This window comes from Coregonus lavaretus, assembly GCF_964263955.1.
Source record: "Coregonus lavaretus genome assembly, chromosome: 19".
NCBI lineage: Eukaryota > Metazoa > Chordata > Actinopteri > Salmoniformes > Salmonidae > Coregonus > Coregonus lavaretus.
The window spans coordinates 19354866-19377039 of record NC_140006.1 but is presented as its reverse complement, the minus strand read 5'-3'; the positions used below and the strand labels follow the sequence as shown (position 1 = coordinate 19377039).

At 44.0% G+C, this 22174-nt stretch overlaps 1 protein-coding gene across 1 annotated transcript in view; it reads right to left on the bottom strand.

Moving 5' to 3' along the window:
• Positions 1 to 1473: 1473 nt before the first annotated feature.
• Positions 1474 to 22174, bottom strand: part of LOC311147237 (kelch-like protein 14) — a gene marked incomplete at both ends in the record, with an annotated part of 58153 nt that continues 37452 nt past the window's right edge. Inside the window, 5 exons of the mRNA XM_084183899.1 lie at positions 1474 to 1614; positions 3220 to 3377; positions 8037 to 8195; positions 8536 to 8726; positions 22006 to 22084. Coding sequence (XP_084040025.1) covers positions 1474 to 1614; positions 3220 to 3377; positions 8037 to 8195; positions 8536 to 8726; positions 22006 to 22084 — 728 coding nt within the window. The remainder of the gene's footprint in view (positions 1615 to 3219; positions 3378 to 8036; positions 8196 to 8535; positions 8727 to 22005; positions 22085 to 22174) is intronic.

Below are 22174 nucleotides of genomic sequence, written 5' to 3'. Positions count from 1 at the left end.
TCGGCATCATCCAAACTCAATTCACCCCTGTAATGCAGATTTATCTATATCACCTCTCGAGAAGATGCAGTACTACTTGATAGTTAATACATTCAAGAAATGTCTTAATGGCTTCCTTGTTTGAATGGATCTGTGAATGTCCTTGTATACTGGAAGTTCAATGTAAAGTGAGGGTCTGTTGACTGGAAATATTTGCAGTACCTGAAACAAGCTGCAGAGACTGTTGTAATTGTGAAGTTTCCTTTTTATTTTAATATTCTAAAATGCAAAGGACATAACAGGATTTGAGAATAAATCCCAGGTTGAGTGCACAAAAATGTTCCACTGCAAGCTATTATTTACAAGAAAAAAGTAACATACTGTATCTATATGTAATTCAACAGGTACCAATATTCAGTGTGGACCTTGCACACTTACTTAGACAAAATCGTAGAATGCAGACATGACAGTTGAATTCACTTTTCATCATGTTTCTGAACATAGTATACTAAAGGTAACAACAATTCAACAAACTTTTAGTTTTGTGAACCATTCTTACACACAACTGTTTTTAATGTTCACCATTAGTGCATTGAGGACCACTGTGTGCTTTATCGTAATCTTAATTGGGATATACCCTTTTTGAGGAACTGATCATGTGGTCTCAGGATATAGGCTCTGTTAAACATTAACAGGTAACATTGAACATAAAACAACAGAAAACCTACCTTATCACTCAGTTAAAATTGCTACCCATGTATACCAATGGCTAGCAATGAATAATAATCATTTGATTGTACCATCCTTAAATAATCATATCAGTTTTTAGTGCCGTTTTTACAAAGATCAGAATCGATGTTGAATGTAAAAATTGTTCTAGCTTGCAGCTTAAAGAATGATTAATTTGCTGCAGATGAACAGTTAGTCTCTGGTTAATAATATACTGTACACAGAATCATGATTTGGTTGAAAAAAGATGAGCATATTAACCAGAGCTCAGTTTCAGTGTGATTTGGTCGACAGACAGGTTGTTTCCAGTGTCAATTATTTTTAACAGCACTGCGTTCTGTTTTGATTGATGTCTCCTACTAATAACAAGATACAAATTGATTTTTTTAAAGCTATAACAATTCAGTTCAACACTATGCGTGCTATATCAAGATAAGCCAAAAACACTTACTATCGATTAAAGAAAAAATCTGATATGAAATGTGACTATTGTCTGGAAGAAGTTCAACACAGATGGGGGTTTAAATACATGAAATACATGATTACTCACTTTTTCAAACCTTCAGTAGGCAATAATAACGAAAGTGCTCTTTTGTCAAACCTGTAAAAAAATAATTTATACACATCCCATCGGCTGATTGGAGTACTTCATCACAAAATTGGTTTACAAATGTTCGTTTATCGATGGTCCTTTTCCCCATCACTCCATCCCCCCATCCTCTTCCTCACCTATTTTCCTCATCCTCATCTGTACCTAGTGATGTGTTATTTGTTGAAGGGCAGACAGGCAGGCAGTGTGACAGTGGAGCAGGATGGGCCTGCTAAGGGCTCGGCCACCTCTCCCTCCAGCTCTGTCCAGGTCCCCTTCTCTGGGCTGTAGCAGATTGTGGAAGACTTGTAGGCTCCCTGCAATATAATAATATTAACAATAATAATTTATTCACTGTTGATAGCGATATTCATTACATAAAGATATCTCAAAGCGCTGTTAAGCAACAACAACAACAACATCATTAATCTTTATGATTAGATCAACGGTCATGAGACTGAAGGTTGAGAAAGTTCATGGCTTGATTTTATACAGTACCAGTCAAAAGTTTGGACACATCTACTCAATCCAGGGTTTTTCTTTATTTTTACTATTTTCTACATTGTAGAATAATAGGGAAGACATCAAAACTATGAAATATGGCAAGAACAGCTCAAATAAGCAAAGAGAAACGACAGTCCATCATTAATTTAAGACATGAAGGTCAGTCAATCCGGCAAATTTCAAGAACTTTGAAAGTTTCTTAAATTGCAGTCGTAAAAACCATCAAGCGCTATGATGAAATTGGCTCTCATGAGGACCGCCACAGGAAAGGAAGACCCAGATTTACCTCCGCTGCAGAGGATAAGTTCATTAGTTACCAGCCTCAGAAATTGCAGCCCAAATAAATGCTTCACAGAGTTCAAGTAACAGACACATCTCAACATCAACTGTTCAGAGGAGACTGCGTAAATCAGGCCTTCATGGTCGAATTGCTGCAAAGAAACCACTACTAAAGGACACCAATAAGAAGAAGAGACTTGCTTGGCCCAAGAAACACGAGCAATGGACATTAGACCGGTGGAAATCTGTCCTTTGGTCTGATGAGTTCAAATGTGAGATTATTGGTTCCAACCGCCATGGCTTTGTGAGACGCAGAGTAGGTGAATGGATGATCTCCGCATGTGTGGTTCCCACCGTGAAGCATGGAGGAGGAGGTGTGATGGTGTGGGGGTGCTTTGCTGGGGACACTGTCAGTGATTTATTTAGAATTCAAGGCACACTTAACCAGCATGGCTACCACAGCATTCTGCAGCGATACGTAAATGAATCACTAAACACATGAAATTAATAATAATCTTCAAAAAACAAGTTTGTCAAAGCAACAAAATAACTAAGGCTTTACAATGATGGTGAAACTTGGAGACATTTTTGTATTAAGTGGGTTGAAAACTTCCCTTTAAGTGATACAGGGTTGATGGAGGGACATGTCAAAATGCAAAAAAATTAATCAGATTTATTGAATTATCCATGTGGTCTATATTAAAGGGCACTTAATTTAAATGGATACTTTGGGATTTTGGCAATGACGCCCTTTATCTACTTCCTCAGAGTCAGTTTAACTCATGGATACCATTTTTATGTCTCTGTGTCCAGTATGAAGGAAGTTAAAGGTAGTTTCTCGACCCAATGCTAACTAGCGTTTGCACAATGACTGGAAGTCTATGGGTATCTACTAGCAGATACCCATGGACTTCCAGTCATTGTGCTAACGTTAGGGAAGTAGATAAAGGACCTCATTGCCAAAATCCCAAAGTATCCCACTAATATAGCAGGTTTTTAAAATGCAATATTGCTGCACAATTTCTACTTAAAATATTAAAGGGACGCAAAAGGCACTCTTTTCGTGAAACGACCTACCTAGGATTGCCGTGAATGTAGTGAATGAATAACATCAAGCTGATAGTGAGATGCGTCTTTACCATGCTCCAGCTGTATCCACCCACTAGGAAGATACTGTCGTCCAGGATGCAACAGCCGGGGCCACTGCGGCCCTCCAGGATGGGCGTCTGGAGGATGTTCCACTGGTCTGCTTTGGGGTCATAACACTCCACCAGCATCACATCCAAGTGAGAGAACCCTGAGCACAAAATAACAGTTAATGATACATGTGATTGTAAAGGGGATTTTCAAGGTGAATAAAAAAGAAGAGCATTCGCAGATAAAGTCAATCAAAATCGATTTGGTTTAATACAAGTTGCAACCTCAGCACAGAAGAAATGTCTAACGGGCCTTTTCTGAGAAGGCACTTATATTAATCACACCGCACTTAATGTTCTGTAAACACCAGCCCGAGAGGCTTGTAGGAAGTCACAACATCAGCTGCTACAGAATCACTTAGTGTCACAGATATATTATCAGTGTGCCCTCGACTCAACATGGCATCAAACTTCAACCATAACATTCAACACCAGCAGACATTTGATACTGGCAGTTAAACAGGTCAAAGGTAGGAACATCAGTACTTAGTTACAACAGATAATTGTAGACTAAGAAGAGAAAAATCAAATACAATTTGATTTGTCACATGCTTCGTAAACAACAGTGAAATGCTTACTTATGATATGTACTTTCTAACACTGCAGAGAGAAAAATAGAAAAATAATAGAAAGATAATAACACAAGGAATAAATACACAATGAGTAACGATAACTTGGCTATATACACTGGGTACCAGTACCGAGTTGATGTGTATGGGGTATGTGGTAATTGAGGTAGATATGTACAGTGGGGGAAAAAAAAGTATTTAGTCAGCCACCAATTGTGCAAGTTCTCCCACTTAAAAAGATGAGAGAGGCCTGTAATTTTCATCATAGGTACACGTCAACTATGACAGACAAACTGAGGAAAAAAATCCAGAAAATCACATTGTAGGATTTTTTATGAATTTATTTGCAAATTATGGTGGAAAATAAGTATTTGATCAATAACAAAAGTTTCTCAATACTTTGTTACATACCATTTGTTGGCAATGACACAGGTCAAACGTTTTCTGTAAGTCTTCACAAGGTTTTCACACACTGTTGCTGGTATTTTGGCCCATTCCTCCATGCAGATCTCCTCTAGAGCAGTGATGTTTTGGGGCTGTCGCTGGGCAACACGGACTTTCAACTCCCTCCAAAGATTTTCTATGGGGTTGAGATCTGGAGACTGGCTAGGCCACTCCAGGACCTTGAAATGCTTCTTACGAAGCCACTCCTTCGTTGCCCGGGCGGTGTGTTTGGGATCATTGTCATGCTGAAAGACCCAGCCACGTTTCATCTTCAATGCCCTTGCTGATGGAAGGAGGTTTTCACTCAAAATCTCACGATACATGGCCCCATTAATTCTTTCCTTTACACGGATCAGTCGTCCTGGTCCCTTTGCAGAAAAACAGCCCCAAAGCATGATGTTTCCACCCCCATGCTTCACAGTAGGTATGGTGTTCTTTGGATGCAACTCAGCATTCTTTATCCTCCAAACACGACGAGTTGAGTTTTTACCAAAAAGTTATATTTTGGTTTCATCTGACCAAATGACATTCTCCCAATCCTCTTCTGGATCATCCAAATGCACTCTAGCAAACTTCAGATGGGCCTGGACATGTACTGGCTTAAGCAGGGGGACATGGCTGGCACTGCAGGATTTGAGTCCCTGGCGGCGTAGTGTGTTACTGATGGTAGGCTTTGTTACTTTGGTCCCAGCTCTCTGCAGGTCATTCACTAGGTCCCCCCGTGTGGTTCTGGGATTTTTGCTCACCGTTCTTGTGATCATTTTGACCCCACGGGGTGAGATCTTGCGTGGAGCCCCAGATCGAGGGAGATTATCAGTGGTCTTGTATGTCTTCCATTTCCTAATAATTGCTCCAACATTTGATTTCTTCAAACCAAGCTGCTTACCTATTGCAGATTCAGTCTTCCCAGCCTGGTGCAGGTCTACAATTTTGTTTCTGGTGTCCTTTGACAGCTCTTTGGTCTTGGCCATAGTGGAGTTTGGAGTGTGACTGTTTGAGGTTGTGGACAGGTGTCTTTTATACTGATAACAAGTTCAAACAGGTGCCATTAATACAGGTAACGAGTGGAGGACAGAGGAGCCTCTTAAAGAAGAAGTTACAGGTCTGTGAGAGCCAGAAATCTTGCTTGTTTGTAGGTGACCAAATACTTATTTTCCACCATAATTTGCAAATAAATTCATTAAAAATCCTACAATGTGATTTTCTGGAGAAAAAAAATCTCAATTTGTCTGTCATAGTTGACGTGTACAGTGGGGAAAAAAAGTATTTAGTCAGCCACCAATTGTGCAAGTTCTCCCACTTAAAAAGATGAGAGAGGCCTGTAATTTTCATCATAGGTACACGTCAACTATGACAGACAAAATGAGAAAAAAAAATCCAGAAAATCACATTGTAGGATTTTTTATGAATTTATTGGCATATGATGGTGGAAAATAAGTATTTGGTCAATAACAAAAGTTTCTCAATACTTTGTTATTTACCCTTTGTTGGAAATGACACAGGTCAAACGTTTTCTGTAAGTCTTCACAAGGTTTTCACACACTGTTGCTGGTATTTTGGCCCATTCCTCCATGCAGATCTCCTCTAGAGCAGTGATGTTTTGGGGCTGTCGCTGGGCAACACAGACTTTCAACTCCCTCCAAAGATTTTCTATGGGGTTGAGATCTGGTGACTGGCTAGGCCACTCCAGGACCTTGAAATGCTTCTTACGAAGCCACTCCTTCGTTGCCCGGGCGGTGTGTTTGGGATCATTGTCATGCTGAAAGACCCAGCCACGTTTCATCTTCAATGCCCTTGCTGATGGAAGGAGGTTTTCTCTCAAAATCTCACGATACATGGCCCCATTCATTCTTTCCTTTACACGGATCAGTCGTCCTGGTCCCTTTGCAGAAAAACAGCCCCAAAGCATGATGTTTCCAACCCCATGCTTCACAGTAGGTATGGTGTTCTTTGGATGCAACTCAGCATTCTTTGTCCTCCAAACATGACGAGTTGAGTTTTTACCAAAATATAATATATTTTGGTTTCATCTGACCATATGACATTCTCCCAATCCTCTTCTGGATCATCCAAATGCATTTCAGACGGGCCTGGACATGTACTGGCTTAAGCAGGGGGACACGTCTCGCACTGCAGGATTTGAGTCCCTGGCGGCGTAGTGTGTTACTGATGGTTGGCTTTGTTACTTTGGTCCCAGCTCTCTGCAGGTCATTCACTAGGTCCCCCCGTGTGGTTCTGGGATTTTTGCTCACCGTTCTTGTGATCATTTTGACCCCACGGGGTGAGATCTTGCGTGGAGCCCCAGATCGAGGGAGATTATCAGTGGTCTTGTATGTCTTCCATTTCCTAATAATTGCTCCCACAGTTGATTTCTTCAAACCAAGCTGCTTACCTATTGCATATTCAGTCTTCCCAGCCTGGTGCAGGTCTACAATTTTGTTTTTGGTGTCCTTTGACAGCTATTTGGTCTTGGCCATAGTGGAGTTTGGAGTGTGACTGTTTGAGGTTGTGGACAGGTGTCTTTTATGCTGATAACAAGTTCAAACAGGTGCCATTAATACAGGTAACGAGTGGAGGACAGAGGAGCCTCTTAAAGAAGAAGTTACAGGTCCGTGAGAGCCAGAAATCTTGCTTGTTTGTAGTTGACCAAATACTTATTTTCCACCATAATTTGCAAATAAATTCATTAAAAATCCTACAATGGGATTTTCTGGATTTTTTTTTCTCAATTTGTCTGTCATAGTTGACGTGTACCTATGATGAAAATTACAGGCCTCTCTCATCTTTTTAAGTGGGAGAACTTGCACAATTGGTGGCTGACTAAATACTTTTTTCCCCCACTGTACCTATGATGAAAATTACAGGCCTCTCTCATCTTTTTAAGTGGGAGAACTTGCACAATTGGTGGCTGACTAAATACTTTTTTCCCCCACTGTACATTATCTCCCAGACTCATGGATAGAAAGTTTGGAGCATAGCATAAGGTAACCAGTCCATCCAGTATGCATAATAATACAGTCCACATTCAAAGGCGATTACTAGAATTAGTTTAATTTTGGAGTATAGGCTAAACTAATTATGTACCAAAGTTATCTTAAAAAATTTTTTTAAAATGTTTTTCTGCCATGCGTAACATGTGGTAGGCTATGTATTGTATAACGGCACAATCATTATTTTAATTCCGTATTTTTTTCGGGCTTGGGTTCATATATAGGCCTATGCCTATGCATAATATGCATATAGGTGTTTTGAATTAATAATCATCATAGAAAGCACTGTCCATTTAGTTGTGTTAGGCTTTGAAACAACATCCACAACGACTATGTTTCCCACTCAGTTTCAACCTGTTGTTGAACTTCTTTCTTCAAATTGATCAATCACAGTGAGGTGAGTTTTAAAAGCACATACTGTTTTGATGCTGTGTTTGATGTGATTTTCGATTGCATTTGCATTGATGTCAGAGTGGTTAGCGGGACAATAGAGCCTTAGGTACCAGGCCATTAGCGACCTGATGATCGTTAGCGAGTTGGGTACCACCAACGCATGTCCAGAGTGCATAAAAGGAGATTACCTTGACTCAACGGTCACATAGAACTTTAATGCAGTCATGACTCCTGACTGCCGTTGTGGCGGTAATATGCTCACCGCAACAGCCCTAAGTACAACTATTCAAAAAAATATATCTTGTATTCCACATAGTCTATTCTGCACAGTAAAGTAGAGTAGCTGAGACATGCCAGTCCTTACCTTTCAGATGGTTGCCCCCGATAGCGTAGAGGCGGTCGTTCATCCCAGCCAGGGCATGAATAGCTCTCTTTGTGTTCATATCCTGTTTCCTGGCCCATACATCCATGATGGGGTCGTAGCAATACAGCCAGGATACGTACTCTCCATTGTGGACTCCTCCTATAGTGGTATGGCAGATACACACATAAAGACCTGTTATTATTAGCTGTGAATGGCAGGATCAGGATCCATAGACACATCACTCTGCTTTTGGAAAGTCTGTGTATGAAATGATAGGTGATATTTAGCAGTCCTGCACTCATCACAATACTACAGATCAGTAGATTTTGTACTTTCATTTTTACTGTCTGAGTGAGTAATTTTTCAGCTTTTAATTTCCAACATGAACTCATTTTCCATTAATAAGATGATCAGTGGGTCTCCCTTGAAAAATAGGTATTTTGACCTCAATGGGACAACCTTGTAAAATAAAGGTTATATAAAATGAGTGAGGTCTGACCTGAGATGTATATTTTCCCATTGTGCACTGCTCCAGCATGTGCGGCCAGAGGTTGGGGCAGGGAGGACACGTAGTTCCACTCGTTAGTCTCTAGGTTGTAGGACTCCACGCTGGAGAGGTAGCCTGACTCGTTCCTCCCGCCAATCACATACAGGTGCTTATCCAGGCAGCAGGCGAAGAAACTGGCTCTCCTGAGCAGGAGGTGTCAACCAGACAACATAATTAAAACAAGCAGGACAGTGTGTGTGTGTGTCAGTGGCGCAGCGCAGTTTCGCGGGTCCCATTTTTATAAGTTTTTTGCCATGTGGCAGAGAGAAAAATGTGCAGTTTTATAGCTAATCTCATGCTATTTTACACATTTTGCCATGAGGCTGAGAGAAAATGTTGGTGTTATATAGCACATTTCCTGCTATTCTACACATTTTGCCGTGAGGATGAGAGAACATTTTGCAGTTCTAAAGCAAATTTCCTGTAATAAAAAACATTTGACAGTACCAGTCAAAAGATTGGACACACCTACTCACTCAAGGGTTTTTCTATATTTTTACTATATTCTACATTGTAGAATAATAGTGAAGACATCAAAACTATGAAATAACACATATGGAATCATGTAGTAACCAAAAAAGTGTTAAACAATCGATCAATAATATAATAATACTTTTAGCAAAGATGTTTTTTTTCAATTCACAAACTGTAGAAACAATGAGAATAGAAAGGTTCAGAACTTTTGTAAAACATCACAGTACAGTTGAAAAAATGTATGGCAAGTATGGATGGTGTTGGGAGATAGATGGGAGGTGTTGAATGGAGCTGAAGGATGGGACTAATGGCAACAACTAATAACAACAAGATAACTAGTGTAAGACATGCTGTGTCCATAATAAGTATATAGGTTATATATTGTGAGCTTTTGTGAAAGAGCACAGTTAGAAAGATATGGCATACAGAAGCATACCAGATGGACATCATGAAAATGATCGGAGGAAGTTCAGGAGTAAAAACAAACAAAATATAATTAGTGACTTGTGTCCATAAAATGTACACTGCTCAAAAAAATAAAGGGAACACTTAAACAACACAATGTAACTCCAAGTCAATCACACTTCTGTGAAATCAAACTGTCCACTTAGGAAGCAACACTGATTGACAATACATTTCACATGCTGTTGTGCAAATGGAATAGACAACAGGTGGAAATTATAGGCAATTAGCAAGACACCCCCAATAAAGGACTGGTTTTGCAGGTGGTGACCACAGACCACTTCTCAGTTCCTATGCTTCCTGGCTGATGTTTTGGTCACTTTTGAATGCTGGCGGTGCTTTCACTCTAGTGGTAGCATGAGACGGAGTCTACAACCCACACAAGTGGCTCAGGTAGTGCAGCTCATCCAGGATGGCACATCAATGCGAGCTGTGGCAAGAAGGTTTGCTGTGTCCGTCAGCGTAGTGTCCAGAGCATGGAGGCGCTACCAGGAGACAGGCCAGTACATCAGGAGACGTGGAGGAGGCCGTAGGAGGGCAACAACCCAGCAGCAGGACTGCTACCTCCGCCTTTGTGCAAGGAGGAGCAGGAGGAGCACTGCCAGAGCCCTGCAAAATGACCTCCAGCAGGCCACAAATGTGCATGTGTCTGCTCAAACGGTCAGAAACAGACTCCATGAGGGTGGTATGAGGGCCCGACGTCCACAGGTGGGGGTTGTGCTTACAGCCCAACACCGTGCAGGACATTTGGCATTTGCCAGAGAACACCAAGATTGGCAAATTCGCCACTGGCGCCCTGTGCTCTTCACAGATGAAAGCAGGTTCACACTGAGCACGTGACAGACATGACAGAGTCTGGAGACGCCGTGGAGAACGTTCTGCTGCCTGCAACATCCTCCAGCATGACCAGTTTGGCGGTGGGTCAGTCATGGTGTGGGGTGGCATTTCTTTGGGGGGCCGCACAGCCCTCCATGTGCTCGCCAGAGGTAGCCTGACTGCCATTAGGTACCGAGATGAGATCCTCAGACCCCTTGTGAGACCATATGCTGGTGCGGTTGGCCTTGGGTTCCTCCTAATGCAAGACAATGCTAGACCTCATGTGGCTGGAGTGTGTCAGCAGTTCCTGCAAGAGGAAGGCATTGATGCTATGGACTGGCCCGCCCGTTCCCCAGACCTGAATCCAATTGAGCACATCTGGGACATCATGTCTCGCTCCATCCACCAATGTCACGTTGCACCACAGACTGTCCAGGAGTTGGCGGATGCTTTAGTCCAGGTCTGGGAGGAGATCCCTCAGGAGACCATCCGCCACCTCATCAGGAGCATGCCCAGGCGTTGTAGGGAGGTCATACAGGCACGTGGAGGCCACACACACTACTGAGCCTCATTTTGACTTGTTTTAAGGACATTACATCAAAGTTGGATCAGCCTGTAGTGTGGTTTTCCACTTTAATTTTGAGGGTGACTCCAAATCCAGACCTCCATGGGTTGATACATTTGATTTCCATTGATAATTTTTGTGTGATTTTGTTGTCAGCACATTCAACTATGTTGTCACGGATTCTGCCGAGGCTGCTCCTCCTCCTAGTTCGGGCAGGCTTCGGCGTTCGTCGTCCCCGGAGTACTAGCTGCCACCGTTGAATGTTTCTATGTTTGATTGCTTTTGTCTGTCTATTACACCTGTGTCCGTTTGTGTCTGATTACGTGTTCTATAAGTTGCCTGTTTTGTATTGGTTAGGTTGTGTGTTGTTTTTCGCCTGTCCGTAGTGCTGCGTGTTTTTTCTCTGTTTTGTTGTTTTATTGTTTTACGCATAGTTTGCGTAATTGCTCGCCTCTGTTTTGTTTTGAGGCCGATCATTGTATCTTTGCCTTGTGGTTCACAAGTAAACTTTGTTGGACTAAGCTTCGGTGTCCTGCGCCTGACTCCCACACCACATACACCTCAGCCTTGACAGAACAACACACCAGTATGGAGTCAGCAGGAGCAGCAGCGGCACCCAAGTCGCTGGAGGATCGGATCAGCGACCAAGACACCATGATCCGGCAACTTGGGGCCGCCATGAACGAGGTGTCCAACACTCTGCGCCGGTTGGTTACGGGAGAGGTGCCCACGCCTTCTCACACCATACCATCACCAACGGCCAGTCCTCCTCTCCCAGCACCGGAACCCAGTGGCATTCGGCTCTCGCTCCCGAGGGCATATGATGGTTCTGCAGCCGGGTGTCAGGGGTTCCTCCTGCAGGTGGAACTCTACCTGGCCACCATACACCCAGCGCCCTCGGGATACGAGAGCGTCTCCGCCCTCATCTCCTGTCTATCCGGCAAATGGAGGGGAATAGACGCCGCTACTATCACCTACGCGGAGTTCTCCCGCCGCTTCAAGGCTGTGTTCGATCATCCACCTGAGGGAAAGGCGGCGGGGGAGCGTCTGTTCCACCTCCGACAGGGGAAGACGAGCGCACAGGAGTTCGCCCTGGAGTTCCGGACTCTAGCGGCGGATGCGGGGTGGAATGAGAGGGCCCTCATCGACCATTACCGGTGTAGCCTACGAGAGGACGTTCGTCGTGAGCTGGCCTGCAGGGACACCAACCTATCCTTCGACCAGTTGGTGGACATCTCCATCCGTCTCGACACCCTGCTGGCTACCCGCGGACGACCCGAGTGGGGGTCGTCCATTCCACCCTCCAGCACCTCCGAGCCGATTCCCATGGAGCTCGGAGGTGCTGGCGCTAGAGAGAGGAGGAGAGAGAACCCGAGGGGGGCCATCCCCTGCACCAACTGTGGCCGTGGAGGACACACTGCGGCCAGGTGCTGGGGAGGGTCTCCTGGGAGAGGGGACAACAGGTCACGCACTGGGGAGTCATTTCAGGTGAGTAGGCGCCCCACTTACCCAGAGCTCTCTGTTGGTCACATGTGTATACCTGTGAGATTTCCACAGGTGGCACCTCATTCCCAGCATAAGGCGCTAGTAGATTCAGGCGCAGCTGGGAATTTTGTTGATCGTGAATTTTGTTATAGGTTAGGAATTCCCCTTCGGCCGGTAGAAGCCCCCTTTCCTGTTCATGCCCTAGACAGCCGGCCGTTGGGGTCGGGATTGATCAGAGATGTCACAGCACCACTTAAGATGACGACGCAGGGGGGTCATGAGGAGATCATTCAGTTTTATCTGATTGACTCTCCTGCGTATCCCGTGGTGCTGGGGCTTTCCTGGTTAAGCGCCCATGATCCTACCATAGCGTGGCAACAGAGGGCTCTTATGGAGTGGTCTGCCCAGTGTGTAGGGAGATGTCTAGGTGTTTCCTTAGGGGCGACCTCGGTAGAGAGTCCAAACCAAGTGCCCGCAATGCGCATTCCCCCTGAATATGAGGATTTAGCACTTGTGTTCAGCAAAACGAGGGCAACACGGCTACCACCTCATAGACAGGGGGATTGTGCGATAGATCTCCAAACAGGAGCGGCACTTCCGCGGAGCCGTGTGTATCCCCTGTCTCAAGAGGAGACAGCGGCTATGGAGACTTACATAGCCGAGTCCTTGGCACAGGGATACATACGGTCCTCCACTTCCCCGGTTTCCTCGAGTTTCTTCTTTGTGAAGAAGAAGGACGGGGGTTTGCACCCGTGTATTGATTACCGTAGTCTCAATCAGATCGCGGTTAAGTACAGTTACCCTCTTCCACTGATTGCGACTATGACAGAGTCATTACGCGGAGCGCGGTTCTTCACAAAGTTGGATCTCAGGAGCGCGTACAATCTGGTGCGCATTAGGGAGGGGGATGAATGGAAAACAGCATTTAGCACCACCTCGGGTCATTACGAGTATCTCGTCATGCCATACGGGTTAATGAATGCTCCTTCAGTCTTCCAATCCTTTGTTGACGAGATTTTCCGGGACATGCATGGGCAGGGTGTGGTAGTATACATCGACGACATCCTAGTGTACTCTTCTACACGAGCCGAGCATGTAGCCCTGGTGCGCCGAGTGTTGAGGAGACTGTTGGAGCATGACTTGTATGTCAAGGCAGAAAAATGCTTGTTCTTCCAGGAGTCCGTCTCCTTTTTGGGTTATCGGTTGTCCGCGTCTGGTGTGAAGATAGAGTTTGACCGTGTGTCGGCCGTGCGTAATTGGCAAACTCCAACCACTGTAATAGAGGTGCAGCAGTTTTTGGGTTTTGCTAATTACTACCGGAGGTTTATCCGGGGCTTTGGACAGGTTGCAGCTCCCATTACGTCCCTGCTAAAGGGGGGTCTGGTTCGTTTGCAGTGGTCAGCTGAGGCGGACAGGGCATTTGTCAAACTGAAGAACCTGTTCACCTCGGCTCCGGTGCTGGCGCATCCGGATCCCTCTTTACCATTCCAAGTAGAGGTAGACGCGTCCGAGGCCGGTATTGGGGCAGTCCTGTCGCAACGGTCCGGCACGCCACCTAAGCTCCGCCCCTGTGCGTTCTATTCTAAGAAGCTCAACTCGGCGGAGCGTAATTATGACGTAGGGGACAGGGAGCTGTTAGCTGTAGTCCAGGCCCTAAAGGTGTGGAGGCATTGGCTTGAGGGGGCTCAACACCCTTTCCTCATTCTGACTGACCATCGTAACCTGGAGTACATCCGGGCAGCTAGGAGATTGAGCCCTCGTCAGGCTAGGTGGAACATGTTCCTGACCCGGTTTGTTTTTAAGATCACATACATCCCAGGGTCCCAGAACGGTAAGGCAGACGCCCTGTCCCGGCGGTATGACACAGAGGAGAGGTCCATTGAGCCTACTCCCATACTGCCGGAGTCTTGTCTGGTGGCTCCGGTGGTGTGGGAGGTCGATGCGGAGATCGAGCGGGCACTGCGTACCGACCCTACTCCCCCCGAGTGTCCTGTGGGGCGGACGTACGTTCCGCTCGAGGTTCGTGACCGCCTTATTTATTGGGCTCATACATCACCCTCCTCTGGACATCCAGGTATTGGCCGGACAGTGCACTGCCTTAGCGTGAAATACTGGTGGCCAACGTTAGCTAGGGATGTGAGGGTTTATGTCTCCTCCTGCTCGGTGTGCGCCCAGTGTAAGGCGCCTAGACATTTGCCCAGGGGAAAGTTACATCCCCTGCCCGTTCCACAACGACCATGGTCCCACCTCTCGGTGGATTTTGTGACCGACCTACCCCCCTCCCAGGGGAATACCACCATTTTGGTCGTTGTGGATCGGTTTTCCAAGGCCTGTTGTCTCCTCCCAATGCCGGGTCTCCCTACTGCCCTACAGACCGCTGAGGCCCTATTTACCCACGTGTTCTGGCACTATGGGGTCCCCGAGGATATTGTGTCTGACCGAGGTCCCCAGTTCACCTCCAGAGTCTGGGGGGCGTTCATGGAACGCTTGGGGGTCTCGGTGAGCCTTACCTCGGGGTACCACCCAGAGAGTAATGGGCAAGTTGAACGAGTCAACCAGGATGTGGGTAGGTTTCTAAGGTCCTATTGCCAGGTATATCCCCTGGGCAGAGATGGCCCAGAACTCTCTCCACCACTCCTCCACCAATTTAACACATTTCCAGTGTGTTTTAGGGTATCAGCCGGTCCTGGCACCATGGCACGAGAGCCAGATCGAGGCCCCTGCGGTGGATGAGTGGATTCGGCGCTCGGAGGAGATGTGGGACGCTGCCCATGTCCATCTGCAGCGGGCCATCCGTCGACAAAAGGCGAGCGCCGATCGCCACCGCAGTGAGGGACCGGTATACGCACCGGGAGATCGAGTCTGGCTCTCGACTCGAAACCTGCCCCTCCGCCTGCCCTGCCGGAAGCTGGGTCGGCGGTTTGTGGGGCCCTTTAAAGTCCTGAGAAGATTGAACGAGGTGTGTTACAGGTTACAACTGCCTATTGATTACAAGAATATTAACCCCTCGTTCCATGTGTCTCTTCTCAGGCCGGTGGTAGCTGGCCCACTCCAAGAAGATGAGATAGGAGAGACCCCTCCGCCCCCTTTGGACATCGAGGGGGCCCCGGCGTACAGGGTCCGGACCATCTTGGACTCGCCGGATGAGTGGTCTCCAGTATCTCGTGGAGTGGGAGGGGTACGGTCCGGAGGAACGGTGCTGGGTGCCTAGTAGGGACATCCTAGATCCATCCCTCCTGACTGAGTTCCACCGTGGGCATCCCACGCGCCCGGGTCCGCGTCCTCCTGGCCGTCCCCGAGGCCGGGGTCGGCGCACGGCTGGAGCCGCGCGTCAAGGGGGGGGTACTGTCACGGATTCTGCCGAGGCTGCTCCTCCTCCTAGTTCGGGCAGGCTTCGGCGTTCGTCGTCCCCGGAGTACTAGCTGCCACCGTTGAATGTTTCTATGTTTGATTGCTTTTGTCTGTCTATTACACCTGTGTCCGTTTGTGTCTGATTACGTGTTCTATAAGTTGCCTGTTTTGTATTGGTTAGGTTGTGTGTTGTTTTTCGCCTGTCCGTAGTGCTGCGTGTTTTTTCTCTGTTTTGTTGTTTTATTGTTTTACGCATAGTTTGCGTAATTGCTCGCCTCTGTTTTGTTTTGAGGCCGATCATTGTATCTTTGCCTTGTGGTTCACAAGTAAACTTTGTTGGACTAAGCTTCGGTGTCCCGCGCTTGACTCCCACACCACATACACCTCAGCCTTGACATATGTAAAGAAAAAAGTATTTAATAAGATTATTTCATTCATTCAGATCTAGGATGTGTTATTTTAGTGTTCCCTTTATTTTTTTGAGCAGTGTATATAGTATGTATAAGCATGAAGTAGAGGCCTAAGCATTGTTGTTCACTAGTTTACTCCAATTAGGGAGGGGATGGTGGGGTTGGAAAGTAATAAAGGGAAATAGATATATTTTTAAAGGATATGTATGTATGTATATATGTATGTATGTGTGTATATATATATATATGTGTATGTATATATATATATATATATATATATATATATATATATATGTGAGAAAATTACATATGCAGACAATTACATTGATGGAAGTTACAATCTATCTGCAATATTAAAACTGATCTACCCCCTAAAAAAATAAAAAATGAGAGGATTGCTTTATATATTCTGCACAGGAATGCATGCTTATGATTGGACAAAACAGATGAAAAGGGGTTTCATGTCAAATGGAATGACCATTAGTCTCACGTGGAATTCTCATCTCGTTACCTTTTCATAAACTAAAATGAAAAGTAATTGGTAATAGTTATCTATTTTTCAGGGCATCTTGTCTCGTTATCGTCATTAGTTTTCGTCAGGAAAAATAGTTTGTTGAAAAGTATTTTTCATCATAGTTATTGTTGACGACATTAACACTGATGTGTGTGTGTGAGTGTGTGCATGTGTGTAGGGCTGTTACGGTGACCGTATTACCGCCACACAGGCAGTCACGAGTCATCCGCATTCAAATTCCACGTGACCGTTTAGTCACGGTAATTAGGCTTCTCCAAGCTCTGATGTTGCTGATGGCCATTAGTAGTCTACCAAACTTGCTAACTGCCTGGTACTCAGCACTCTATTGTCCCTCTAATCACTCTGACATCAATGCAAATGTAATCGAAAATCTAATCAAACACTTAATGACAGCCCATGAGCTCATGTTGCACAACTTTTCTATTGGCTATGCGATTGCTATAGGCTATGCAATTGCATGAGAAAACAGAGTGATGGCCTCTATTAAAAAGGATCCCATCAGCTTTCTATAGGCTTACTATATATATTTCTCAACTTTCCTAATATTAAGCACATTGCTTCTCTTTACAACAGGTGTACACCCTACCTGGCTGGCATGAAAATGAACCACGGGAAAAGCGTCCTACATTCGCTATTTAAGTGCATAGATGACATGTATTTTTTTCTGCTGCCCCTGTTCCGAGACAGGTGCACGATAATGGTCCATTCTAAAACAAAACTAATTTCACACATATATTATTTAGTATATGTAAAGACAAGATTAAATCAAGAATAGTCTGATGGGTGACAATATTAGCCAATCACTTGTGAATTATATATTATCACTTGTGAATTATGCAAATAAGTGCAAATAGCGCATGCTTTTTTTTCCGACTTTGTATCACAACTAAAGTGGCCAAATAACTTCTTAAAATGAAGCACATTAATCCGCTTCACAACGGGTGTAGAGCCTAACTGGCATACATACGTAGCACATGAGTTTTAAGTTTGGGGAAGATCATTTTCACCATAAAAATGCACCTTTATAATAAAAGCATTACACGCATAATCGCATTTGTGGTCACTTTTGATAATGGTGTTTTCCTGCAAATGGAACATTCGAGCTTATAGCTTACTGCCATGTGCACATTGCTGCGCTTATAATGTGAAGAAATAGCCTAATAGTTTATCAACATTTTAAGCTCAATGTTCTCATCTGTTGCGTCAGGTTCATTGCTTAAAACAGGTTTTTTGATGCTAGTGGTTGTATTAATTTGGGATCTATCGCATCCCACAACTGTCCCAGACTATGTTTGGAATATTTATTTCTCGTACAAAATAGATGAAGTTAACTTTTGTACTATGGAGGATAGTAGATTGACATAGGGTAGTGCTTTGATGTTCGTTAGGCCTACTCATCTTGTTGGATGACGAAAAGTAAATGTGGACAATATGGGCCTCGGAATTGGATAAGTACACGCGCAGTTGCGTCCCCAATGTCTCTGTCTTCACTTGTAGCCTGTGAGAAAGACCCGATCACGTGACTGAGAGCCATGTGAGTGAGAGGTGCCTTGGCACGCAGCCGGGAGAAGGGAAGTATAATTATTATATTCAGCCCAAGGGCACAACGGCATGCAAAAGCATGGATTTTTTTAGGGAGCATTACGGCCACACAAAGGGGATGCAGCCGGGAAATTCGAGGCATTATCAAGTGCTTGTCAAAATGTGAATGAGAGACTGATAAAGTGTGTACAGCCTGCGCAAAAAACTATGCAGAGCTCATGCCATTCAAGCGACTTTTTTCAAATCAACATGCAGCCTTAGAATGTATTAAAAATCTAAACATATAGCCCAACGTTTGTAGAACAACTAAAGTTACATAAATAACTCTAAATTAAGCATATAGGAGTACCTGTTTCTTTGTTAACCGCTCAACACAGAATAGCCACATGTGCGCACTCCCTCAAATCGTTTGGAGAAAATATCCTTTCTATTTTATTCAGCTATGTTCAATTATATTCTTCATACTATTAAATAATATAAACTAAGGCCACTGAATTCTAAGCAAATCTTATATGTTAAATGAACTAGTGTAGCCCAGAGCTATATGGCACAGCTAGATCAGGGCCTAACATTTACATAAGGACACCTCAGGGAATGGTATTCTGTTCTTCTGAAATATACTACATTTTCTTCATATAATTTTTCTTTAGACCGGTTTTATTGTGATGGTGTAGGCTATATTTCATGGATTTATTCGACTTTTTAAAATGTAGATGTTCCAAAGGTCTGCATCAGTAGCTTGTAGGCTATGCGTTGAAGCCAGGATATGTTAAATGTGTTTATGTTCATTAATGGTCAATTACCGTGAGACCGGTAGTTATTTGCTTGACAATCACTGGCTGACAAAATGTTATGACCACCACAGCCCTACGTGTGTGTGCACCTTGGTGGAAGCCATGGTGGACAAAGTTATAACCTCTGTATTTACACTGTAAAAATAGAAAGACTCAAAACACCATGATTGTGTAACGAAACCATGAAAAGTAGTGCACCTAACCTGAGATCTGGCGTTTGAATGCCTTCGGAAAGTTTTCAGACCCTTTGACTTTTTCCACATTTTGTTAGATTACAGCCTTATTCTAAAATGGATTAAAAAATCTACACAAAATACCCCATAATAACAAAGCGAAAACAGGTTTTAATAAATTTTTGCAAATTTATATCAACAAAAAAAAGTATTCAGACCCTTTGCTATGAGACTCGAAATTGACCTCAGGTCGAAGGAATTGTCTGTAGAGCTCCGAGATAGGATTGTGTTGAGGCACAGATCTGGGGAACGGTACCAAAACTTTTCTGCAGCATTGAAGGTCCCCAAGGACACAGTGGCCACCATCATTATTAAATGGAAGAAGTTTGGAACCACCAAGACTCTTCCTAGAGCTGGCTGCCCGGCCAGACTGAGCAATCGGGGGAGAAGGGCCTTGGTCAGGGAGGTGACCAAGAACCCGATGGTCACTTTGACAGAGCTCTAGAGTTCCTCTGTGGAGATGGGAGAACCTTGCAGAAGGACAACCATCTCTGCAACGCTCCACCAATCAGGCCTTTATGGTAGAGTGGCCAGACGGAAGCCACTCCTCAGTAAAAGGAACATGACAGCCCGCTTGGAGTTTGCCAAAAGGCACCTAAAGACTCTCAGACCATGAGAAACAAGATACTCTGGTCTGATGAAACCAAGATTGAACTCTTTGGCCTGAATGCCAAGTGCCCCGTCTGGAGGAAACCTGGCACCATCCCTACGGTGAAGCATGGTGGTGGCAGCATAATTTTGTGGGGATGTTTTCAGCTGCAGGGACTGGGAGACTAGTCAGGATCGAGGCAAAGATAAACTGAGCAAAGTACAGAAAGATCCTTGATGAAAACCTGCTCCAGAGAGCTCAGGACCTCAGACTGGGGCAAAGGTTCACCTTCCAACAGGACAATGACCCTAAGCACACAGCCAAGACAACGCAGGAGTGGCTACGGGACAAGTCTCTGAATGTCCTTGAGTGGCCCAGCCAGAGCTCGAACATCTCTGGAGAGACCTGAAAATAGCTGTGCAGCAATGCTCCCCATCCAACCTGACAGAGCTTGAGAGGATCTGCAGAGAAGAATGGGAGAAACTCCCCAAATAAATAATAATAATAATAATATGCCATTTAGCAGACGCTTTTATCCAAAGCGACTTACAGTCATGCGTGCATACATTTTTTTGTGTATGGGTGGTCCCGGGGATCGAACCCACTACCTTTGGCGTTACAAGCGCCGTGCTCTACCAGCTGAGCTACAGAGGACCACAAATACAGGTGCGCCAAGCTTGTAGCGTCATACCCAAGAAGACTCAAGGCTGTAATCGCTGCCAAAGGTGCTTCAACAAAGTACTGAGTAAAGGGTCTGAATACTTACATAAATGTGATATTTCAGATATATATTTTTTTATACATTTTCAAAAATGTCTAAAAAACAGTTTTTGCTTTGTCATTATACGGTATTGTGTGTAGTTTGTTGAGAAAAAAACAAACAATTTAATCCATTTTAGAATAAGGATGTAACGTAACAAAATGTGGAAAATGTCAAGGGGTCTGAATACTTTCCGAATGCACTGTATAGCTAATGTAAGTGTTATGATACACAGAAAGTGTTTTAAAACAGAATAGAAGTACTCTGAAACACCCAAAGTGGTTATTCAATCTGAATATTGGTGTTTTTAAGAGAGCTGAACCCCTGACTTCTGGGACCGTAAAATGGTATATTTCATTGGAATTTTACACACTCAACCACACAGCTACACTCTAAAAAAAAAAAAAATCTGGGGTGAATTGAAATTGACTCAGAAAAAACCCTAAAAAACGAATGCTTAATAAAAATGTATGCCGTTAGAATTATTGTTAATTTCATTTTACCCCAAAAATTCGGAATCAATTCAACCTAATACGTTGCTCAAAATGTAAGTATCTTTTATGAGGATAACCAAAGATTGAGAACATTATGTGATTTAACTAATTGGAAGTCTGATTTTAATCTCCTTGCACTTCCTATCTTGCCACGTGGCTCTGTTTTTAGAGGATTGTGGGTAATTCAATTTTTTTAGACTTCATGATTCTTTTACACAATGTATGCATGTTTTTAAAAATAAAAGTGTACTTCTATATTAGTATTAAGCAGCTTGTCATGAGGTGTAATGGCCATGAGGTGTAATGGATCATGATGAACGGTCAATGATGAGACGACCCATTCCCACATATCCAACTTCTAATGGTAGAGGCAAATACAGTATCCTGCAACGCTTGCTGTAAAACCTCTGCTGGTGGATTGAGCACTGTGCTCATCAATGCCTGCCAAAATGCGTTAAACTGGCAAATAATCAGATACATGTAAATCAATATTAAATATGAAAATACTGCAGAACAAGTGATCTAATTCTGCACTAGACAGGATTTGAAACACCATTATAGTGTTTAGGAGCTTTAGAGAGGAAACGACAGCAAAAGAGAAAGTATCTAACTCTGCATTAAACAGAACTCGAAACACCAAAATAGTGTTTTCAACCTTTTGCAGTAACGTTCCCAGTCCCTGGCAAGGTGTTGCACAACACTTCATTAAGTGGTGTTACAACACACCATGTAATGTTTCAAAACGTCTCAGGATGATGTGTTTCTATACTCCAGAAAAGTTAAGATTTCTTCTCCTTAGCAGTGTAATGGTCACATACAGACACTGCAATCATTCAGTGTTAATAATTAGTGCAATAATTCACAAATCTATTGTATTGCATTACTTTGTCAATCTTGTTCGCATTGACTTACCTTTCCTGCATAGGCGGAAGTTGTATCCAACTGTTGAATCGTGGATCATAACGGCTGACATGATTGGTGCTGTGCTTTCCTGCAAAATACATCTCAGAATCAAGATCCATAAACAGTTAATATGGCCACACTTATCCAATCAAACAATGTTGATTGGAAATAAAGTGTG